We start from the raw sequence: 18,716 nt of genomic DNA, 5'->3' as shown, positions 1-18,716 counted from the left end.
CATAACAGCTCCATCGGCAGGAAATGAACCGTCTCACCTGTCTGGACTTTTTCCCAGTACATTCCCAGAATGCTTCTCAGCGCGGTTCATTTGAGTTGCATAAGCGCCGTTTTTATGTTATGCAAACAATGGCAAAGGTTTCCAACGATCATAGCCATGTTGTGTCTGTCTGTAAGTTGTTGTTTTTTTGGTCAATTTTCCAGCCTGAGTAACTACTGTGACGTACGGTAACATCCACGGCAGCGGTGACAGGGGTCACTGCGAATGACAAGAGATGATGTACGTTCATACCTGTCGTGACTACAGAACAGAAACCTGGCTTCAGAAGAAGCGTGAGATGCAGGTCATACGAGCGGTTGGCTCTTACAGTAACCGGCTCTCGGAGCTATTATTAAAAAGCGACAGACAGCAGCATTATGTAAGGCCACGTAACACCAGTTTCAGCACAAAAGGGACACACAAGTTAACTGTGTCACTGGAGCAACTTCCTTACTGCAACGAGCCCAGCCCTGGATTTTAATGTGCTTATTACATATTATTACTGTTGATCATTTAACGGAGCTTTTCACACATTCATTCAACAAATTCTTTTACAAACTGCTTACAAGTCCATACTTAAGGGGAACTGCAACCTGTGAATTGGGCACAAGTTCCATAGTTACATCGTAAGTAGTGGCATAGCAGGTAAGGAAGCGGCCCCGTAAACGGAAGGTTGCGGGTTCGAATCCCGAACCGCCGAGGTGCCACTGAGGTCCACATGATGAAGGTTGCGTCCCCACACGCTGCTCCCCGGGCGCCTCTCATGGTGCCCACTGTCACCAAGGGTGAGAGTTAAATACAGAGACCACGTTTCACTGGGTGCACTGGGTGCTTTCACTTCACATTCCTACAAATACTTCATAGTATATGTGACGGCTTTTCTGATTACCTGCCACTCTGCAGTGTACTTGCTCTGTGCTTCTTATCAGAAAAGCCTACCTCCATTGCAAATTATGCTGCCGATACGGAGGTGCGTGTGGACCGAAGTGGAGTACCATAGTCAGGAAGGTGACAAGTGGGTTGGTTTGACACGTACGGTAAAATGACAGACCAGCTATTGCATTTAATTGATCATTTTCTACAGCCACTTAATCAGAGGTGCGGTAAAAAAAAAAAAAAATAAAAAAAAAGAGACTATATAATAAATCTATATTGACTTTTTAAAGCTAATAATAGTTACTAGTTGTTTTTTTAGTTGACTTTTTCAGCCCCTCCCTGTATGTGCTTCTGTTTTCAGCCTCTGGCATGTGGTTGACCTTGTTGTCAATGGTTGCAAGTTTTAATAAGGCTTCATCTGTGCCTTACACTGATGCTCTCTGTGTTTTTAATGCATGCATTATATGAATGGCTGTTAAATAAAATATAATCCAAATGAAAATATTCTGTGTGCATGTATTGTTGGTGGCCATGCCCGGCTCGCGGAGGCCTCCTCTGTGAAGTGGCCGCCTCACGTGCAGATTTGGCAACAACACGGCCTGATGACGTCACGGCACGAGAACCCACCAGCCCGGACCACGCGTGACCTTGAGCGGGGGTCACGGCTGTCACGAGACCTTGTGAAGAGCTGCCAGCTCCAGGACCGCCGCCTCAGATCTGGGTGACACCTGCCCGGCCATCACACACCTGCGCACCATTCCCCTGTCCACACACACACCCACGCACACGTGTCTGGTCATCACACAGAAATTATAGCCGGATGACATACGTGGACCTGAAACACACTTTGTTTGATTTTAATAAAGCAAAGCCCGGCCCTTTTGGCTCTGCTTAAAGCAGAATTCCGAACAGAATTCTTCCCTTTTCACGCTGAGACGATTCCTCACAGCCACAGAAAGCATAAAATAGCTGTATTTGCTTGACTGGTGTCAGTTTCAGTGCCTTGTCATTACATAAAACCTTACATGAGCACAGGAAGATGCATCTCACGCAATTCTGGCAAATCACAGGGGGTTTACAGCCTGAACTAATTATAGAAAGGACGCAGGAAACAGACCTGTTAATATAGACGCTTTTACGGTTCATTTTAATTAGTGATGGTTTTTCAGTTGGAAGATAGTAACATTTAGTAGCTTTTTCAGAATCTATTGTCTTAATTAACAGAAATTTTCAAACCCCACTGACTACCATCCTGTCCCTGAGCAGGACACTTAACCCTGAGTGTCTCCAGGGGGGACTGTCCCTGTAACTACTGATTGTAAATCCCCCTGGATGAGGGCGTCTGGTAAATGCCGTAAATGTAAAATATATAATAGAGAAGTTTGGTTATGTAACACCTACTTAGTAATGATCATTTTATTAGTTCATTTGAACTGTTATTTGTCTCACCTGTTATGAGATTTCGGGTCTGACTCCCACGTGACTCATAATCGCTCTTTGTTTTGCCGGTTTCCGCCCCCCGCACGTGCCGGGAACGCCCACCCTCTGCGCAGGTGCGCGCCAGGCCACGCCCACCGCCGCCGCGGGTCTATTTAAAGCCCCGTTAGCGGCGGCTGCAGTCACTCGCGGTCCGGTCTCGGGTTCAAATTCAGGGAGGATGAGCGCGCAGCGGTACCCCGCGAAAATCCGGATTATGGGAGTGATGCAAAAGGAGAGTGTGAAGGTATCACCATCATCCTCATCATATTCTCACTATATTTCTCTCCATAATCAGCATTTTACAGACATTTTACAGTTATATGAATGTGTGTCTTTAGATGTTCATCGCCTCGGTGCTGTGGTCAGATCATGGAGAAGTGATCGTCTACAGGTCGTACCAAGACTTCAAGAAATTCCACGTAAGTTCGGATGAACACAGAAGCACGATGTAATCCTGATTTTAGAAGCGCCGCGAATAATCTTCTCCCTGTCCGGTCAAACAGAAACAGCTGAAAAAGAAATTTCCCAGAGAAAAATCTTTTCCTCGAGGAGAGAGGATTCTCCCGACATTCAGAGGTACAGAACACACACACACACACATACACACACACACACACACACACACACACACTGTCAACAAATCCATCTCACACCTCTGCTGTCTTCTCAACACAAACGCAGGTGTGAAGACCAGCTTTCAGAAGAAGGGCCCCAGCAAGATGGCTCGCCGCTCGAAGCTCCTGGAGAAGTACTGCACCGAACTGCTGCAGTGCGACCCCAACGTCATCCAGAGTTCAGAGGTCATCCAGTTCTTCCTGCCCAAGGAGCACGACCTGCAGCCCGAGTTTGCGAGGAACAGGTGAGCGGCTGCCCGTCTGCTCATGGTGTGGTGGACGTGACGGACCTGACGCGTTCTTCTCCTCCCAGCATCATGGTGCTGCTGTCTGATGACGTGGCGGAAACGCCGGCTGCCTGGAACCCTCACGAGAAGCGCTTCAGCGTGGGAAACGTCACACAGCCGTTCGTGACCAAGACGTACCGCACGGTCGCCCCGTATGAGACCAAGGACACCAAGAACAGGCCCTTCAAAGTGGGTGTGGAGGAAAGGCTGGACGTTCTCATCAAAGACCAAGCAGGTGAGCGGCAGCACAGACAGCCAGAGGTCATCACTGGTCCACCACGTTGGAGCAGAAGGTCCTTGATGGACTGTGTTTTTTACGGTGTGCGTGCTCGGCAGGATGGTGGCTGGTAGAAAATGAAGCCAAACGTCTGGCCTGGTTCCCTGCCCCCTACTTGGAGGTGTGTGAGGAAGAAGAGGAAGACGGCGTTGACGCCACAGTCGCTGCCTGTACGTAGCCCGTCTCCGCGTCTCTGTTTAGAACGCGGCCCTCCGTCTGACGCCGTAATTCCGGTCGCCAGGTTCCCTGTACTGTGCCGTTAAGAACTACGCCTCAAGGAAAGACGATGAGGTGTCGGTGAACATCGGCGCTGTTGTGGAAGTGCTGCAGAAGTCGGACGATGGCTGGTGGCTCATCAGGTACGGACATATTTCTAATGATGCGGTGTTCGGTGAATTTGGCACGTTGGTTGACCAACGTCTTCTTCACCCACAGGTACGATGGGCGGGCGGGCTACATTCCCTCCATGTACCTGCAGCCGTATAACAGTCCCTACGTCGGCCTACAGATGCTCCACGGCCAAGTGTACAGATCCACCCTGAACCTGTCCACCGCGGTGGCCACGCCCTCCATGGCTGCCGAGAAAATGAAGTCCCGGTCCCTGGAGACGCTGCTCGAGCCTCGGCGGGGGCCCGACCCGGACCTCGGCGAGAGCCAAGAGAGCGGCCTCAGCTCCGAGTCCAGCTCCGAGGCCGAGTTCAGCTTCACCTCTTCCGGCAGCAACTCGCCCACCTTCAGCCTCTCCGGCAAAGGGGAGGAGGCGGAGCTCCGGGGAAGCGGCCAGCCCAAGCTGGGGGCTGAACGTAACGAGAGCCCAGAGAGGGGGTGCAGGGCCCTGCCCAAGGTCCCACCCCGTCCCCAGGCACAAGAGATCCTGACACGCTGCACCACCTACACCCGCAAGGTCGCCATGGAAACCAGGGCTAAACTGTTACCCCGCGGCATGGAAATCCCAGCATGTTAAACAGGGAACTTTACTCCATTTGTTCAAGTACGTTTTGATATTTATGTCAAGATCATGTTTTGATTCAGATGCCACATTTATTCAAATAATGAAGATTTGTGTTGTAAACACAAACTTATCTTATACATGTGATGGAACACGAACCACGGCAGAATGTTACAGTTTACAATCATGTGAAGTATTAATTTACATAAATGTATGTAATCATTTACATAATCGGTCTGAATTTATATATATATATATGTATATTATGTGTTTCCTTGCTATTTTTAACATATATTATTGGACTTGAGGGGCCGGAAGTCTCTTGTATTCCATAATGGAACCTTTACTGAACAACTTTATTTCCAACTGTAATGAATAAATATTATAATTTTGAAAAATCTTTTCAATTTTTGCCTTTTTTTGCTACATTAAATTACTTTTTTTTTTTTTTTTTTTTTTTTCATTAAAAAATACAAAAACATATTTGTGATTCAATGCTGACTTCAGTTCAAGGACATGTACATTTACAACAAATATCAGACGCCCTTAGCTAGAGCGACTTACAATCAGTAGTTACAGGGACAGTCCCACCCTGGAGACACTCAAGGTTAAGTGTTTTGCTTGATTTCCTGGGTCTTCTGGTTCATAGGCAAGCGTGTTACCCGCTAGGCCACTACCACCTACACCCTTTAGGAATGTCCACCACGCCTGTGCCTTTTATAAAAACATTTTTTATTTTAAATTGCCCCTCGGGGACTAATAAAGTTTGAATTGAATGGAATGCCTCAACCAGAAAAACAGGCCTGGGTACAGAACTTATCATGACACAATCTGACACCATGAACCAGACGTGGAATTCTGGATACTGAGTATGTTCCATACAGCCGCAGAGAAGCCCTTCTGCCCCTGGCGCCTGTTGACCGGATCATTGGTCCTGACCAACGACCAGGACCCTTAATCAGCAGGCTGTCCTGCATCTATCATTTTTGTTTATTACATATAATTTGTCATTCTAAAGAATTTAAGTGGAATGAATGACCACACCTAAAAAACAAAGCAGCAGCCTTTATAAGCAGCCTTCAGTTTCATGTGTGAGTTTTTAAACACCAAATACTCTATTTGTGTATGTATGGCAACATTGTGCCCTTTGTTGGTTACAAGGCCATAAACTTTCAGTTTCAGATATTTCTAAATCCTCCAAGCCCCACATTCCTTGCTCTATTTGCTGTAGGTTGGAGAGGCATTAGCGAAGGCTCGCGCTTTTGAACCCTGAATACTGAAATTAATCCGTGCTTTTCGGAAGTTAAACATGACGACTGGGTGCTGTGTGTCGACATTCGTGTTAGGACGGTCCTCATAAAAGCACTCAGCAGTATGTCAGCATGGAATAAAATGAACTTAATATCTTTTACTGGCCAGATTGGGGATTTCATGTACTTTGGATCCATTTGCCAACGTTCTTCGTTGTTTCAGCCCTCAGTTTCCTTGTGTATTGTGGTTGAATTTCTAAAGAGGGTTTAAATTGTCACCCTGTTTCATCAGACGGGGGGAACATGAGCCGCAGCAGCAAGAGGAGGGTTCAACGCACAGCAGTCTGGGAAATGGCATTATATGCAGGCCTTCTGGGAGCGGGGCTTCTGGTTGGATTTCTCTGGTGATGAATAATACGATAACAAAACTATTCAAACGCATTAGATGCTTGTTCTTAAATGGCTCATGAATGAAATTTCAGAAAAGAGCCCATAAACCGAAAAACTGATTGACCTAAATATTCTCACATCAATTTCCTGCAAACCTTTCTAGATTTTCCAGTAATGGTTTATTATTTCTGCGGACACTTTCACAAAAATATATGGTTGTCATAATTTATTTAGTGTCAAGTGTGTAACAATTAAAGAACCTACAAATCTAAAAAAAAAAGTTGCCCAATGCTCTTTTACAGGATGGCTGAACTGTGTTTATTCTTGTTTGTATAATATAAAGACATTTGAAATGTGTGTCCAAGATTTAATATTAACTCAGGTGCCTTGTTTCCTTCTCAGCAGCAGTGATTGAATGTTCTTCCTGAAAGGAACACTTACTTAGTCAGGGCAACTTGTCCAGTCAAACCCAGATTGGAATGGGTGGTGCACAGGATAGTATCTGAGTTGTAGTCTTATCTGCAAGGACCAGTTGTGGGCACAATTGACATGGGTGGCACAACCGATATTACTTCCCCACTCAGCAGCCATGGGATGGTTTCACCATTCTGGTCTGGCATACCAGGGGCAGTGGTGGCCTGGGTCAGTGGTGGCCTAGCTGTTAAAGAAAGGTAATCAGAAGGTTTGAATCCCGATGCCACTGGGGTGCCACTGAGCAAAGCACCGTCCCTACACACTGCTCCCCGGGTGCCTGTCATGGTGCCCACTGCTCACTCAGGGTGATGGGTTAAATCCAGAGGACAAATTTCACTGTGTGCATCATGTGCTGTGCTGCTGTGTATCACATGTGACAATCACTTCACTTTAACTTTTACCATGGTCAGTTCTGTTCTTTTCACTTAGTTTAAGTCATTTTTCAAGCGTTTTAATTTCATACAAAGTAAAAACCTGTTTCTCAGTGATCGGGTGTTATAATGCTGTACAGATGGAACTAGAACACAATTCAAACAAGACAGCGGCATGGACGAAAACTGAACGTGAGAGTATTGCTAACCCTAACACTAACCCTAACCCTTGTACAAAGTGAGAACCAGACTGCTGCATAAATTATGATGTCACTTTGATTAGTGATGAAATGTAGCACTAAACATGTATATATTATAAATAAATAAATACATACATGGGTCAGCGGTGGCCTACACGTAAGGATCGGCCTGGGATCATAAAGTTGCCGGTTCGAATCCCGAGCCGCCAAGGTGCCATGGAGCACCGTCCCCACACACTGGTCCCCGGGCGCCTGTCATGGTGGCCACTGCTCACTCAGGGCGATGGTTAAATACAGAGGACACGTTTCATTGTGTCACCGCGTGCTGTGCTGCAATGACAATCGCTTCACGTGCTATATCTGTTACTTTATAAACCACGTATCATCTTGTTTTATGGTTAATTTACTTTTAAACCATTTTATTGTTGCTGCGAAAGCCATGTGACCAAGATAAAGCTCTCTTATCTCATTATTGATGTATTGGCACAGGAAGCTACTGTAGGCAGGGTAGTTGTGGCAGACAAATGGATGCAGCTTCTTTAACATGTTAAATACAATGACGACAACAACAAAAAAAAAAGATCCGATGAAATATGTTTAAAATCGAAAAAGGTTTATTTATCCCAGGCAGACATACATGTTCATACACGAAAAGGCTTTTCTACTAAAACGTTCCTCCATTCAGCATCAGCCCCAAAGAAGCAAATACCAACATCTATTCCAGTTGGTCATGTTTCAGGCAGCAAATGGCGTTACAGCATCGTATTTACAGAAAATTGACCCGCATCTGTCTATATACCCGCTCGTCCTCATTCTGCCAGTTTTTTTCCTGTAATGGAGTCGCTGCGGTTCCTGCACTGTCCACAGGGAGGCGCTACTCCCCCACAGCATCAGGGCCCAGAGGGGACGAGCAGCTCTGTTCCTGCTGAGGGTACAGGCCAGAATGCATGAGGGGCAGGTAGATGTCGTCCATGTTCGGTAAAACAAACACCTTCTGAAAGGGAACATCAGTCTGGCTCGATGAGGCCTTCAGTGTCACAAACATTATCCTAAAAAACGGGAAGGTCAGTCACCTGAAACTCATCCTGCAGCTTCTTCTCAATCCACTCAGTGACATGACAGAAGGTCAGCTCCCTCTCGCCCAGTTTGGGGAGGACTCTGAGGTCCAGGCGAGGAGGGAAGCAGAAACTGTACCTGAAAAGAAGGAGAGAAGAACAGATTATCTGAAACAGGTGGCATCACTTCCGACAGCTGCCTGAATTAAAAAAAAAAAGTTTTTTTTTACCATATCCTGTCAGTAGGGGGAGGTGGGACGTTGACCACGAGTGTTCCAGAAAGCTCCAGGACCTCTACTGTGAGTAGGAGAGGGGTGTTGGACATCTCCTCCATTTTCTTGCGGATGTACTCGTTCTCGGTCGCCTTCTGGAAGTACTTGGACTTTGCAATCTTGTCAACGAGACGTAAAATCTTGCGTCCTGTCCGGCTGTCAGCGGGACAGAAGAGACAGATTTGCAAATGGCACTTGTTTGATGTTTTTACATTTACGGCATTTACCAGACGTCCTTATCCAGAGCGACTTACAATCAGTAGTTACAGGGACAGTCCCCCCCTGGAGACACTCAGGGTTAAGTGTCCTGCTCAGGGACACGATGGTAGTAAGTGGGATTTGAACCTGGGCTACCATTTTGTGACGCTACTCTGAATAAGAAAGTTCAAACAGAGCTCACCCCTCAGCACCAGGCGATGCACATTTTTCTCCCAGAATCCCTTGCGGCTCCAAGAGCAGCAGCTCCTCGTCTTCTGAGGAGCCTGCGCTGGAGGACTCCTCGTCGCTGTCGGCCAGCACAGCCGTCCAAGACCTGCTGTGCACACACAGCCACAGCGAGGTCACATTCACACACGCGCCCGTGGCCAAGCGGGGGACGATGAAGGTCTTTACGCGGGGGTCCCCGACTTTTCCCCTCTCTCACCCTGCACTTCCGGCGTCTGCCGCCCCCTCGGACTCCAGCGCTCCCTCTTTGCCCAGCTTGCTGAGGTTGATTTTGGTCTCCAGGGTCATCTTCAACGCGCCAGTGTACCGGACTTCCAGCTGCAGCCACAAACCTGACCAACCACACACACACACACACACACACGTACGCACACACACACACACACACACACACACACACACAAAACCAGCACAGTTTTTACTGAAGAAAAAGCACATTTATGTCCTCGGAGGTCAAAACGTGGTGAAACCAATAAATCCACGACATAATGAGCTGTGATGTGAGAGGATAATCTGGATTTTACGGTTAATTACGGGATTGCCAGGCCCTACGAACCCGCACGAGTAGGGTCAGGAGGTGTGTCGTGCCACGGGGCGCGAAGGGGGTGCAAACGCTCGACACATGCAGACAAGTGGTGAATTTTAATAGCAGAGTAGAAAACGGAAGAAACCGGAATGCAGCACAGACATAACGCAGGATACGTATGAAGGGATCTCAGCGGCGGTGGCGTCACGTGGACACACACTCACACACACCTGCATGGCACGGTGTGTCTGACCGTGCCATGATCTCACCAAGTATTGAAGTTAAAGGATCTAGGTGTCATCATTGATGCAGGTCTCTCCTTCAATTCGCACGCAGATAATGTCACTAGAATAGCATTCTTTCACCTTAGAAATATTGCGAAAATAAGAAATATCATTTCAATGCATGATGCAGAAAAGTTGGTCCATGCATTTATTACATCAAGGTTAGATTACTGCAATGCATTACTGTCTGGATGCTCTAGTAGGTACATGAGTAAACTCCAGCTAGTACAGAATGCTGCAGCCAGAGTTCTAACTAGAACCAGGAAATTTGACCACATCACCCCAGTCTTACAATCACTGCACTGGTTACCCATCAAATTTAGGATTGACTACAAAATCCTACTTTTAACCTATAAAGCTCTAAATGGTCGCGCCCCGCAATACCTGAATGAACTTTTAGTTCTTTACGACCCGCCACGCCCCCTTCGATCAACGGGTGCGGGGTCACTACTGGTACCAAAGGTGCAGAAGGTCACAGCTGGGAGCAGATCCTTCTCCTATAGAGCTCCGCAGTTGTGGAACAGCTTGCCTGTCAGTGTCCGGGACTCAGACACAGTCTCAGTGTTTAAATCCAATCGCAAAACCTATCTGTTTTCTCTGGCTTTTAGTTAAAGTCCTAGACCCTCATTTCACTTGATTTTGACGCAGTGTCAATTATAAAGTCCAGTTTATCACAGAGTCCCCCTGTTAGACACAGACAAAGTTAAATTCACCCTAGTTAGGCTGTCCTAGTTAGGGTACCGGGCCACTGTAGCACCAATATACCACTATAACCACATATTTCAGTATCGGTCGTACAGTGCAACCGTCTGCCGCTGCTTCTGTTTGTTTTTCTCCGAGACACGGAATCAAGCTCCCAGACTACTGGCAGACCCCAGTGAAGAGACCAGCAAATAAATCCTGGTTCCTGACAATTGCTTAACAAGGACAAAACATGAAACAAACCAGAGGGTCACCACAGCCACCACCACCATTACAACTACAGCTATAGGGATCTTCAAATGGACCAGTAGCATCATTACGGACACGTAATCTACATCCTGGACTACATCCTGGACTTCTCCAACCCTACAACTGTAGGACTTATTATTATATCATCCCCAGCCCTGCACTGACACCATTTGCAGGCTCACTCTACCCTGGAAGGGGGTCCCTCTCTGTATCACTCCTTCCCAACGTTTCTTCCTTTCTTTTTTTCTCTCTCCTAGAGTTTTTTTGTGTGGAGTTTTTCCTTGTGTGCAGAAGGGTCAAGTGTGGGGGTGTCAACTGTAGGGCCTGTCAAAGCCCATTGAGACATACTGTGTAGCCGCCAAATGTTGTAAGGTTAATGGTTGTAATATCCTAGGTGGAACACAAGGTGGCGCATGCAGGTATTCAGGTATAAAGGTAGCACAAACTATGTTGTTGGTAGGTGTTTGACCTGGAAGGGCAAAGGGTTTTTTGACCGCTTGCACGAATGCTACGCCGACTGTTTGCTGTACCTCCAACTCCAACTGCTAACTGGTGATATCTGCAAAGTGCTTTGGAATAAATGGACATTTTTGTATTAGACATCGAGGTTCATTTAATTGTGTAGCATATAACGGAACCAACAGAGTATAGCATTGTCACATCAAGCGCGTCAGCCAGGCCACGTCTCGTGTCAGGCACCTCAGTAGTTCGGTAAAAGACCAAACTCCTTTAATATACTGTATGTGATTTTGGGCTATATAAGAAATAAATGTTGCTGTTGTTGTTGTCATCAACGCGTGCGAAACGAGAATTAGAGCTGAGCACAGTAATCGTTCGTCCCAGGATATGAGCTGCCATGAATGAGGATTTGCATGTGTGTGTGTTAGAGAGAGAGAGAGAGAGAGAGAGAGAGTGGACTTACCTCTGGGGTTTACCTGAGGTTCGTAGGTGCTCATGACCTGGGGCATAGAAGAGCCCATGTCCAGCTCTGTCAGAGTCAGCTCGTTCATGAAATGAGGCAACTGCATACACACACACAGATTACAGTAATAGAATTATTCAAATTCAAATTTATTTGTCACATACATAGTCAAACACGGTATGATGTGCAGTGAAATGCTTTTTGCGACTGCTACAGACCACAGTATTGCAAATGTTGCAAGTATACAATGAACCAATATGCAAATATTGCAAACATAACCAAAGAAAAGAGCCATAAAAAAAGAGCAGTAAAGTAAAAAGCGCTGAGTGATTTTGTGCAAAAGAGTCCGGAGTGATTGGAGGTGAATGTGAAAGTGCTGGAGTTCTATCACAGTGTATTACAAACATCACACACCCCTGGATATTTCCCCCCTCACCCTGATTTTGCTCAGTTTCTTCTGGATCTTGTGCGACACCAGATCGGCCCAGTACTTCTCCTGCAGGAAGTCCCAAAAGATCCGGCCAATCAGAACGTTTAGCCAGACAGGCTGCTCTCCAGGGGACGTAGAGCAAAGATTCTGAAGGAAAGGAGGAGAAATGAGAAGAACGATAGCGTTGTTGACGAGTCTGCTCTGGAGAAGACTCGTCTGGAGATGAAAAGTATGACACAGTGCGGACCTTTCCCCCGGTGTAAAGAACGGAATGTACTAACTTCCTAACGGCCTTCTCATGTTACTAGAACAAGTGATTGTTCTACCCAAACCACAGCTAGATCTTCAGTAACATCATGTTGTCTTATTAGTGTGTTTTGGATGCACGTGTAATAAAATGATCATTTAATACTGATTTGCAGTGTTTCTGCGGTGACCCACCTTCTCAGTGGGGCTGGAGTGGGTGCTGTCTGCAGCGGGGCTGCTGGTGGGACTGGGTGCAGGTGACGGCAGGAGGGCTCTCATGTAGGAGTAGTAGTCCAGCAGGACGTTGTCCCCGACGTGGTGACATGTGATTGATGACAGGTCCTCCTCACTGCCCTTACTGGAGCCTCTGCTGGCCTGCAGCGTGCCGGACATAATCTCCCAACACGCACACATACCTACCACACACAAACACACACGTGCACACACACGCATACACAAACGCGCGCACACACACACATGCACACATACAAACACGCATACACACACACACGCATATACACACGCATATATACACACACATGTGCATATACACACACAGACACACACACACATGCACAAACGTGTGCACACACACACATGTACACATACAAACACGCATACACACACACGCATATACACACGCATATATACACACACATGTGCATATACACACACAAACACACACACACACATGCACAGACACACCCACATGCACAGACACACCCACATGCGCACGTACACACACACGCACCATACACGCTTACTAATGTTCCCGGGTGTATGTGTTTGTGTATTGCTGTTTGAATGTGTATGTTAATGCATTACATACATTGTTAGTGAGTGTGTTTGGTGTGTGTGTGATTTTGTCTCCTACCACATCTGTCCTGGTCACTGGTTCTAGAAGCAGACAGGAAGTGTCGGAACCACTCCTCTTTCTCCCTGCCCGTTCGCGCAAACAGGTAGAGTGTGTTCTGAGCTCCAGACTTCCTTTCATCCCTCTGCTCCTCAACCTGCATCTCCTCTAACACCTCCTCCACAGCCTCCTCACCCTCTGCCAGTGTGATACAAATTGGGTATTTCTGGTTCCACACCCTCTTTTTTGCCAAAGCTGCCGGTAGGAGGAACACCTGACATGGCAGACATCAGAAAGGGACAGTTTTGGAATGTAGAATCAATCCACAATCATTTCAGAAGCTGGAAAAATAGGCAACCATTAGACTGGGTAGTAAGATACTGGCACTACTAGAAGATGACAAGCTACGTGTTGATGGCTTTTATTAAACTGGACATCGTCATTGTCGAGACATCATCATGTGATGACATGTTGGGGAGGGTGGACATGAACTGACCTTGCTGCCGGTCAGGTGGCATTTTCGGGAGCGGACAACGTCCGTGCCGTGGGGAGGCTTGTCGGTCGTGGCCCGGCGCGAGACGCTGTGCCGGGGGTAGTCCATCTGCAGAGAGCTTCCCGCTAGCGTGATGTGGACGGAGTGGGTGAGCGCCGGGTGGTACAGCTCTGGGTCGTAGGAATGCGTTTCATTGAACCAGCCCTGGTGGACAGGACAGACACACAGAGGAGACGACGAGAGACTGAGCCCCATCAGTGGTGTTGATGATGGGCTCTTCTACCATTACTACGTTCAGAGACACTGTGATTTACAGGACAACCTGCAACGTGTAGCAGGGTTTCTTTTTGCAGTCATTTAAGACCGTAGCATCAGTTGGTTTTCTGCCACGAGGTCTTTGGAAGAGGTTGTGTGGTGTCAGCAAAAACTGGGTCACCCACAAATGGGTTACACACTTGCCTATGAACCAGAAGACCCAGGTTCAAACCCCACTTACTACCATCGTGTCCCTGAGCAAGACACTTAACCCTGAGTGTCTCCAGGGTGACTGTCCCTGCAAGTACTGTAGATGTAAATGGTTCTGGCACTGTAATTCAGTAGATGATGTATGTAGACCTGATAGTGCCACTGGTATGTAAAGTAAAGTGATTGTCACTTGTGATACATGGCACACAGTGAAATTTGTCCTCTGCATTTAACCCATCACCCCTGGTGAGCAGTGGGTAGCCATGACAGGCGCCCGGGGAGCAGTGTGTGGGGACGGTACCTCAGTGGCACCTCAGCAGATCGTGATTCGAACCGGCAACCTGATTACGGGGCCATTTCCTTAACCGCTAGGCCACCACTGACCCAGAAAGGCCACCACTGCCCCAGATGTATGTGTGATAACTGGGTCAAATGGAACGATCTGGGGAATGAACCAGCATGGTGTCTGTGATGCTTCTGACGCTGGCTCACCTTCAAGCAGGACAGGTCCCCCTGGAGGTCACACGGATGTCTGTAGGCAAACTGGTCCACGGCGCATGGGCGCGGCCGAATGGCGTCCTGGCGACTTGTGTCAAGAGAAATGAGGAGCAGGCCCATCATGAAGCCGAATGCCAGGCCGAGCACCATGCCGGACAGGTACGTCCCCAGAGGAAAGACGAGGCAGCAGTAGGACAGGGCAGTGAAGTAGCACAGGCCCATCGTTGGCACTGTGGAGCCCCCGCCGAGCACCGCTGGCACGGCCTGGCCGTGGGCTGAGGGCTCCACCGGAGGTGCCTGGTCTCCCGATCTGCCCTGCGGCTTCTGGGACGGAGACGTCCGCTGGCCCGTCCTCCTGGAATTCCTCATGGGCCAGTTGAAGACTGGCAGGTTGGGGTCACAGTCGAAGCGCTTGGTGCCTCGGGTGGGAGAGTCCGACGCGGTGAGGTCCCCGCTGGACCTGGTGAGGCCTGCATAGAGGCCCCTGTAGCCCGGCGAGTCCTTGTGCCTGGGGCTGCTGGACGTGCTGTCGTCCCCCATGATCTTGCTGAAGACGCTGAGGGGCTCCTGCATGGCGTCCTGCAGGCGCCGGCGCGTGTCCTCCAGCTCCGCCCGGAAGAAGCTGGCTTTGGGTTCTGTGGGCGACAGGGTGGTCGGGGAGGGCGGGGCCGTGCGGGAATCACCGACGCGGAACTTGGGCTGCGCGAGCTGCTTCAGCAGGTGCAGGTTGAGCTTGGAGTCGGATCTGGACTGGCACACCTCCGGCTCGCTGCGGGACAGCTCCGTGGAGATGGACTTCACCAGGCTGATGAGAGGACGTGGTTTTAGGGACGAAGAAGTGGAGATGGAAGAAGAGTCCTTCAGTTCCAGTTCAGTGGACAGGGATTTGTGGAGAGGGACGGGCGTGGCCGGTTTTGGAGAAAGGAAGCTGGGGAGGGAGGCGGAGAGATCTCCCAGCGACCCTGGCGACGAGGGCGAGAGGGGCATGTGGAACGTGGCCGAATGCAGGTTCCAGTCCTCGTCAGGGCACGACCGTTGCTTGGGCAGCGGGACGCTGGACCCCCCTCCCTCACGGCTGAGTGGGAAGAAGAGCTCGTTGTCCTCCAGACTGTCCCATTCCCCCTCCGTGCCTGTCAGCTGAATCACAATGCCCCTCCTGCACGTGCCATCTGTCCCCGGCTCGGCCGGGCTGAGTCCGGGACTCAGGGGTCCCCTGTCATTTCCGGAGGCTTCCGCCATGTCTTATCTTCACATGGCAGAATTAAGGCGCCATAAGCCTGTCAAAGAAATTAAGAGTTTATCTGTCTACTTTGCCCAGGGGGCACCTAACTCTTTTCAGCAAGGTGGATTTCATTTAATGCCAAGCAGCCAACGTCCGTTGTGGGGGGACTTGGCCTTTTAAAGACCCTTTCTTCAGGCTTGGAACATATGAGCTTCAGGCGTTTTGTAGAAAGAGAGCAGGCAGCGTTCCTCTGAAACAACATGAAAAGTAGGACAGAGCTCCTGCTCAATGTCAGAAGCTCTGTCAGGATTTGGCTTTAATACAAATCTGGTGCTGCCGCCATCGTGCCGGAACCCTGATCTGCGCTAAAAACTTCTGAACACATGACGTACTGGATTGTAGGGCACTGAAACCTCTCAAAGCAACGTTCGCATCTGACAAAAAAGAAATCTATATTCCCGTTTATAGTTAAATTGAGATCCAGATCATGATATTCATCTGGACCTAGATAACATTTTTATATGTGATGCCCGTTTATTCATGTAATGGCCGTGTTACAATTTAACAATGCCATTCATCTTGTGAAATAGGCAAATGTTGCCAGGTGTAGCATATTAGCACGACTGCGAGTATTCCACGAGTACTCTGAATGTATTTATTTTCATTTATTCTAACAGAATACTTTTATATACTAAATGATACACATCACTGGAATTATTGGTAAAATAATTGGTACTTTTTTGTTCTTTCTAAAGAGCTGAAGCATCACTATCAAGCACAGCAGCAGGGCTCTTTCATTCACCAGCTCTCCTGAAAAGGCTGTCACCTGTCACCACCTCTCGCTTCACAATGACTGCTTGGTGGCACCGAGCTGAATGAGCGCAGTGATGTCCCGCTGAGCTCCATGAAATATACGTTATTACAAAAGATCCTGCGCCACCGGGGACATAAACCGGACGCATGGCGGCTTTTTGGACAAAAGCTTCACATACCACCAGCATCTGGTGTTACATAACTGCTGACACAAACCCTGCAGATCCGACAGCAGCTGGAGGATTTGACTTAATCCACCCAAAAATGGGATGTTAAACCCACCGACAGACAGTCTAGGTACAAATGACAGACATTTTCAGAGTTGCGTGGGGCAACGTGCATGTTCCTGCACGATCTGGGCACAAACTGCCCACCCAACCAACTTGTTGGAGACGTGTGCAGGGGACACATTCTGACATGCCTTCTGATGCCTTGTAAGGATCTATTTTGTATTTAATGGCTTCACTTTATGTAGGTGATACTGGTGCTGAGATGGGAGGCCAGATGCTTTCTCGTGTCACCAGACGACCGAGTGGAATGATGGCTCGGATGTCGGGGTCAGTGCTGTTACTTTAGTGCTTGACGGTCCTGCAAACAGGGAATCGGTCCGGCGGTGCAGATTAACTGGGCTCTGCGGGGTGTTTTTTTTTTTTTTTTTATCAGGAGCACATAACCCAAGTGGATTAACCTCAAAAAATGACAATCTTCTGAAACAGATTGCCCTTCGTGTCGACCGTGCCCTCAAGTCTAAGCTTGTATGAGTCTGAGGTCCCTGAATCCCAAGTGTGCTGAGAGTCACTTCTTCACCCAATATTAAAGCTGCTGCTCATCCACTGCACCTTATTAAATATAGGGTGGTAGTAGCCTAGTGGGTAACACACTCGCCTATGAACCAGGAGACCCGGGTTCGAATCCCACTTACTACCATTGTGTCCCTGAGCAAGACACTTAACCCTAAGTTGCTCAAGAGGGGGACTGTCCCTGTAACTACTGATTGTAAGTCGCTCTGGATAAGGGCGTCTGATAAATGCTGTAAAATGCAAATTAAATGATGACATTTTTTTTTATGAATAAACACGCATGAAGTAACTGTGAAGATGCTTCGATGGTGAAGGTGTGACGGCATGAGGAGGACGGATGGTGATGGTGTCGGTACCTGTGCCGCTTCTTCGCCTCTCCAGTTCCGCGACTTCCCACGTCTGTTACGCGCAACGTCCCGCAGAAATGATCCCCGTCGCGGACCGAACCCGCTTCACACGCTCGTACGTGGTGACGTCACGGCCACAATTCAGCCGCCCGTCCGGCGCGACGCCTGCCCTGCAGATGCGATCCAGCCAACATCTGGTCATGGAGGGGATGCACCCAGTCCATTTAATCCAGATTAGGCATCACAGCCCAACACCCTCTGCATCTAACCTCACCTCACACGAGGAGAGAGAGAGAGAGAGAGAGAGAGAGAGAGAGATGCCGATGAAAAGGATTCATCGATCCTGATAAACTATGAAATCGAACAAAAGACTTGAATAGTCCACATACATTTTAAATATTTTAGAACAAGCATTGTTTAAATGTAAATATAAAATGATAATTTTGGGTAAATGTTGTAAAATATATCTGAGATCTGTACATCTTGATGAGACTGGAGAATTCCCCTATCTGATCATTAAGAACTTTTTTTTATTTTTTATCCCACTTTTCATCCATGGACCAGCACCTGAGATCTATGAAAATCCACGTTCCTTCAGCAAGCCCAGTCCAGACGTTGATATGAAGTACAATGGAGAGTGCACAAAAAGACAAGTAAATCTGAAAGGGAAATAAAAATGCATTCTTGCTTGAAAAATCACACCAGTATGTCATTGTTAATGTCTGGCTAGTATTTTAAGACCAATGCTTTGCATGCAATTGTGCCATAATAATAGATTTCATAATTAATGTAAAACATTATTGTGTTCACCAGTGGCCTACAGAATACGCGTGATGGATGGACCAGCAATTCAGCAGATCCTGAGTGAGATGACGTTTGCGTCGTCAGC

At 48.0% G+C, this 18,716-nt stretch overlaps 2 protein-coding genes across 5 annotated transcripts; one reads left to right on the top strand and one right to left on the bottom strand.

The window, feature by feature from the left end:
- Window positions 1-2,552: 2,552 nt before the first annotated feature.
- On the top strand, window positions 2,553-4,871 carry LOC114796152 (NADPH oxidase organizer 1-like). The gene is made up of 8 exons (XM_028990093.1): window positions 2,553-2,638; window positions 2,733-2,813; window positions 2,898-2,970; window positions 3,076-3,253; window positions 3,322-3,530; window positions 3,632-3,742; window positions 3,814-3,931; window positions 4,008-4,871. Exons 1-8 carry the CDS (start codon window positions 2,573-2,575, stop codon window positions 4,534-4,536), a joined length of 1,365 nt encoding a protein of 454 aa, XP_028845926.1. The 5' UTR covers window positions 2,553-2,572; the 3' UTR covers window positions 4,537-4,871.
- Window positions 4,872-7,798: 2,927 nt separating this feature from the next.
- On the bottom strand, window positions 7,799-18,027 carry LOC114796151 (testis-expressed protein 2-like). Of its 4 annotated transcripts, none has more exons than XM_028990089.1 (12): window positions 17,837-18,027; window positions 14,640-15,922; window positions 13,686-13,886; window positions 13,211-13,463; window positions 12,532-12,752; window positions 12,097-12,237; window positions 11,661-11,760; window positions 9,177-9,309; window positions 8,934-9,068; window positions 8,492-8,689; window positions 8,280-8,400; window positions 7,799-8,200 (listed from the first exon to the last, which is right to left on the bottom strand). In XM_028990089.1, the coding sequence occupies exons 2-12, from the start codon at window positions 15,882-15,884 to the stop codon at window positions 8,081-8,083; spliced, it is 2,868 nt and encodes a 955-aa protein (XP_028845922.1). In that variant the 5' UTR covers window positions 15,885-15,922; window positions 17,837-18,027; the 3' UTR covers window positions 7,799-8,080. The 4 variants fall into 4 exon arrangements, with proteins under 4 accessions (XP_028845922.1, XP_028845924.1, XP_028845925.1 ...); XM_028990091.1 differs by having other exon boundaries at window positions 7,799-8,197; XM_028990092.1 differs by having other exon boundaries at window positions 7,799-8,131.
- Window positions 18,028-18,716: the final 689 nt, after the last annotated feature.

The sequence above is a fragment of the Denticeps clupeoides genome, chromosome 8 (assembly GCF_900700375.1).
Source record: "Denticeps clupeoides chromosome 8, fDenClu1.1, whole genome shotgun sequence".
Lineage (NCBI taxonomy): Eukaryota > Metazoa > Chordata > Actinopteri > Clupeiformes > Denticipitidae > Denticeps > Denticeps clupeoides.
This window is presented reverse-complemented; position numbering and strand designations above follow the sequence as displayed.

What these genes read in the sequence shown, in the direction of transcription:
- LOC114796152 (XM_028990093.1), top strand. Translation starts at nt 2,573, where the DNA reads ATGAGCGCGCAGCGGTACCCCGCGAAAATCCGGATTATGGGAGTGATG. An exon ending in TGCAAAAGGAGAGTGTGAAG is followed by an intron (nt 2,639 to 2,732) that starts GTATCACCATCA and finishes GTGTGTCTTTAG; the next exon opens with ATGTTCATCGCCTCGGTGCT. An exon ending in TGACGCCACAGTCGCTGCCT is followed by an intron (nt 3,743 to 3,813) that starts GTACGTAGCCCG and finishes TCCGGTCGCCAG; the next exon opens with GTTCCCTGTACTGTGCCGTT.
- LOC114796151 (XM_028990089.1), bottom strand. Translation starts at nt 15,884, where the DNA reads ATGGCGGAAGCCTCCGGAAATGACAGGGGACCCCTGAGTCCCGGACTC. An exon ending in CAGTGACCAGGACAGATGTG is followed by an intron (nt 12,753 to 13,210) that starts GTAGGAGACAAA and finishes TGTGTGTGGTAG; the next exon opens with GTATGTGTGCGTGTTGGGAG. An exon ending in AGAAACTGAGCAAAATCAGG is followed by an intron (nt 11,761 to 12,096) that starts GTGAGGGGGGAA and finishes GTGTGTATGCAG; the next exon opens with TTGCCTCATTTCATGAACGA.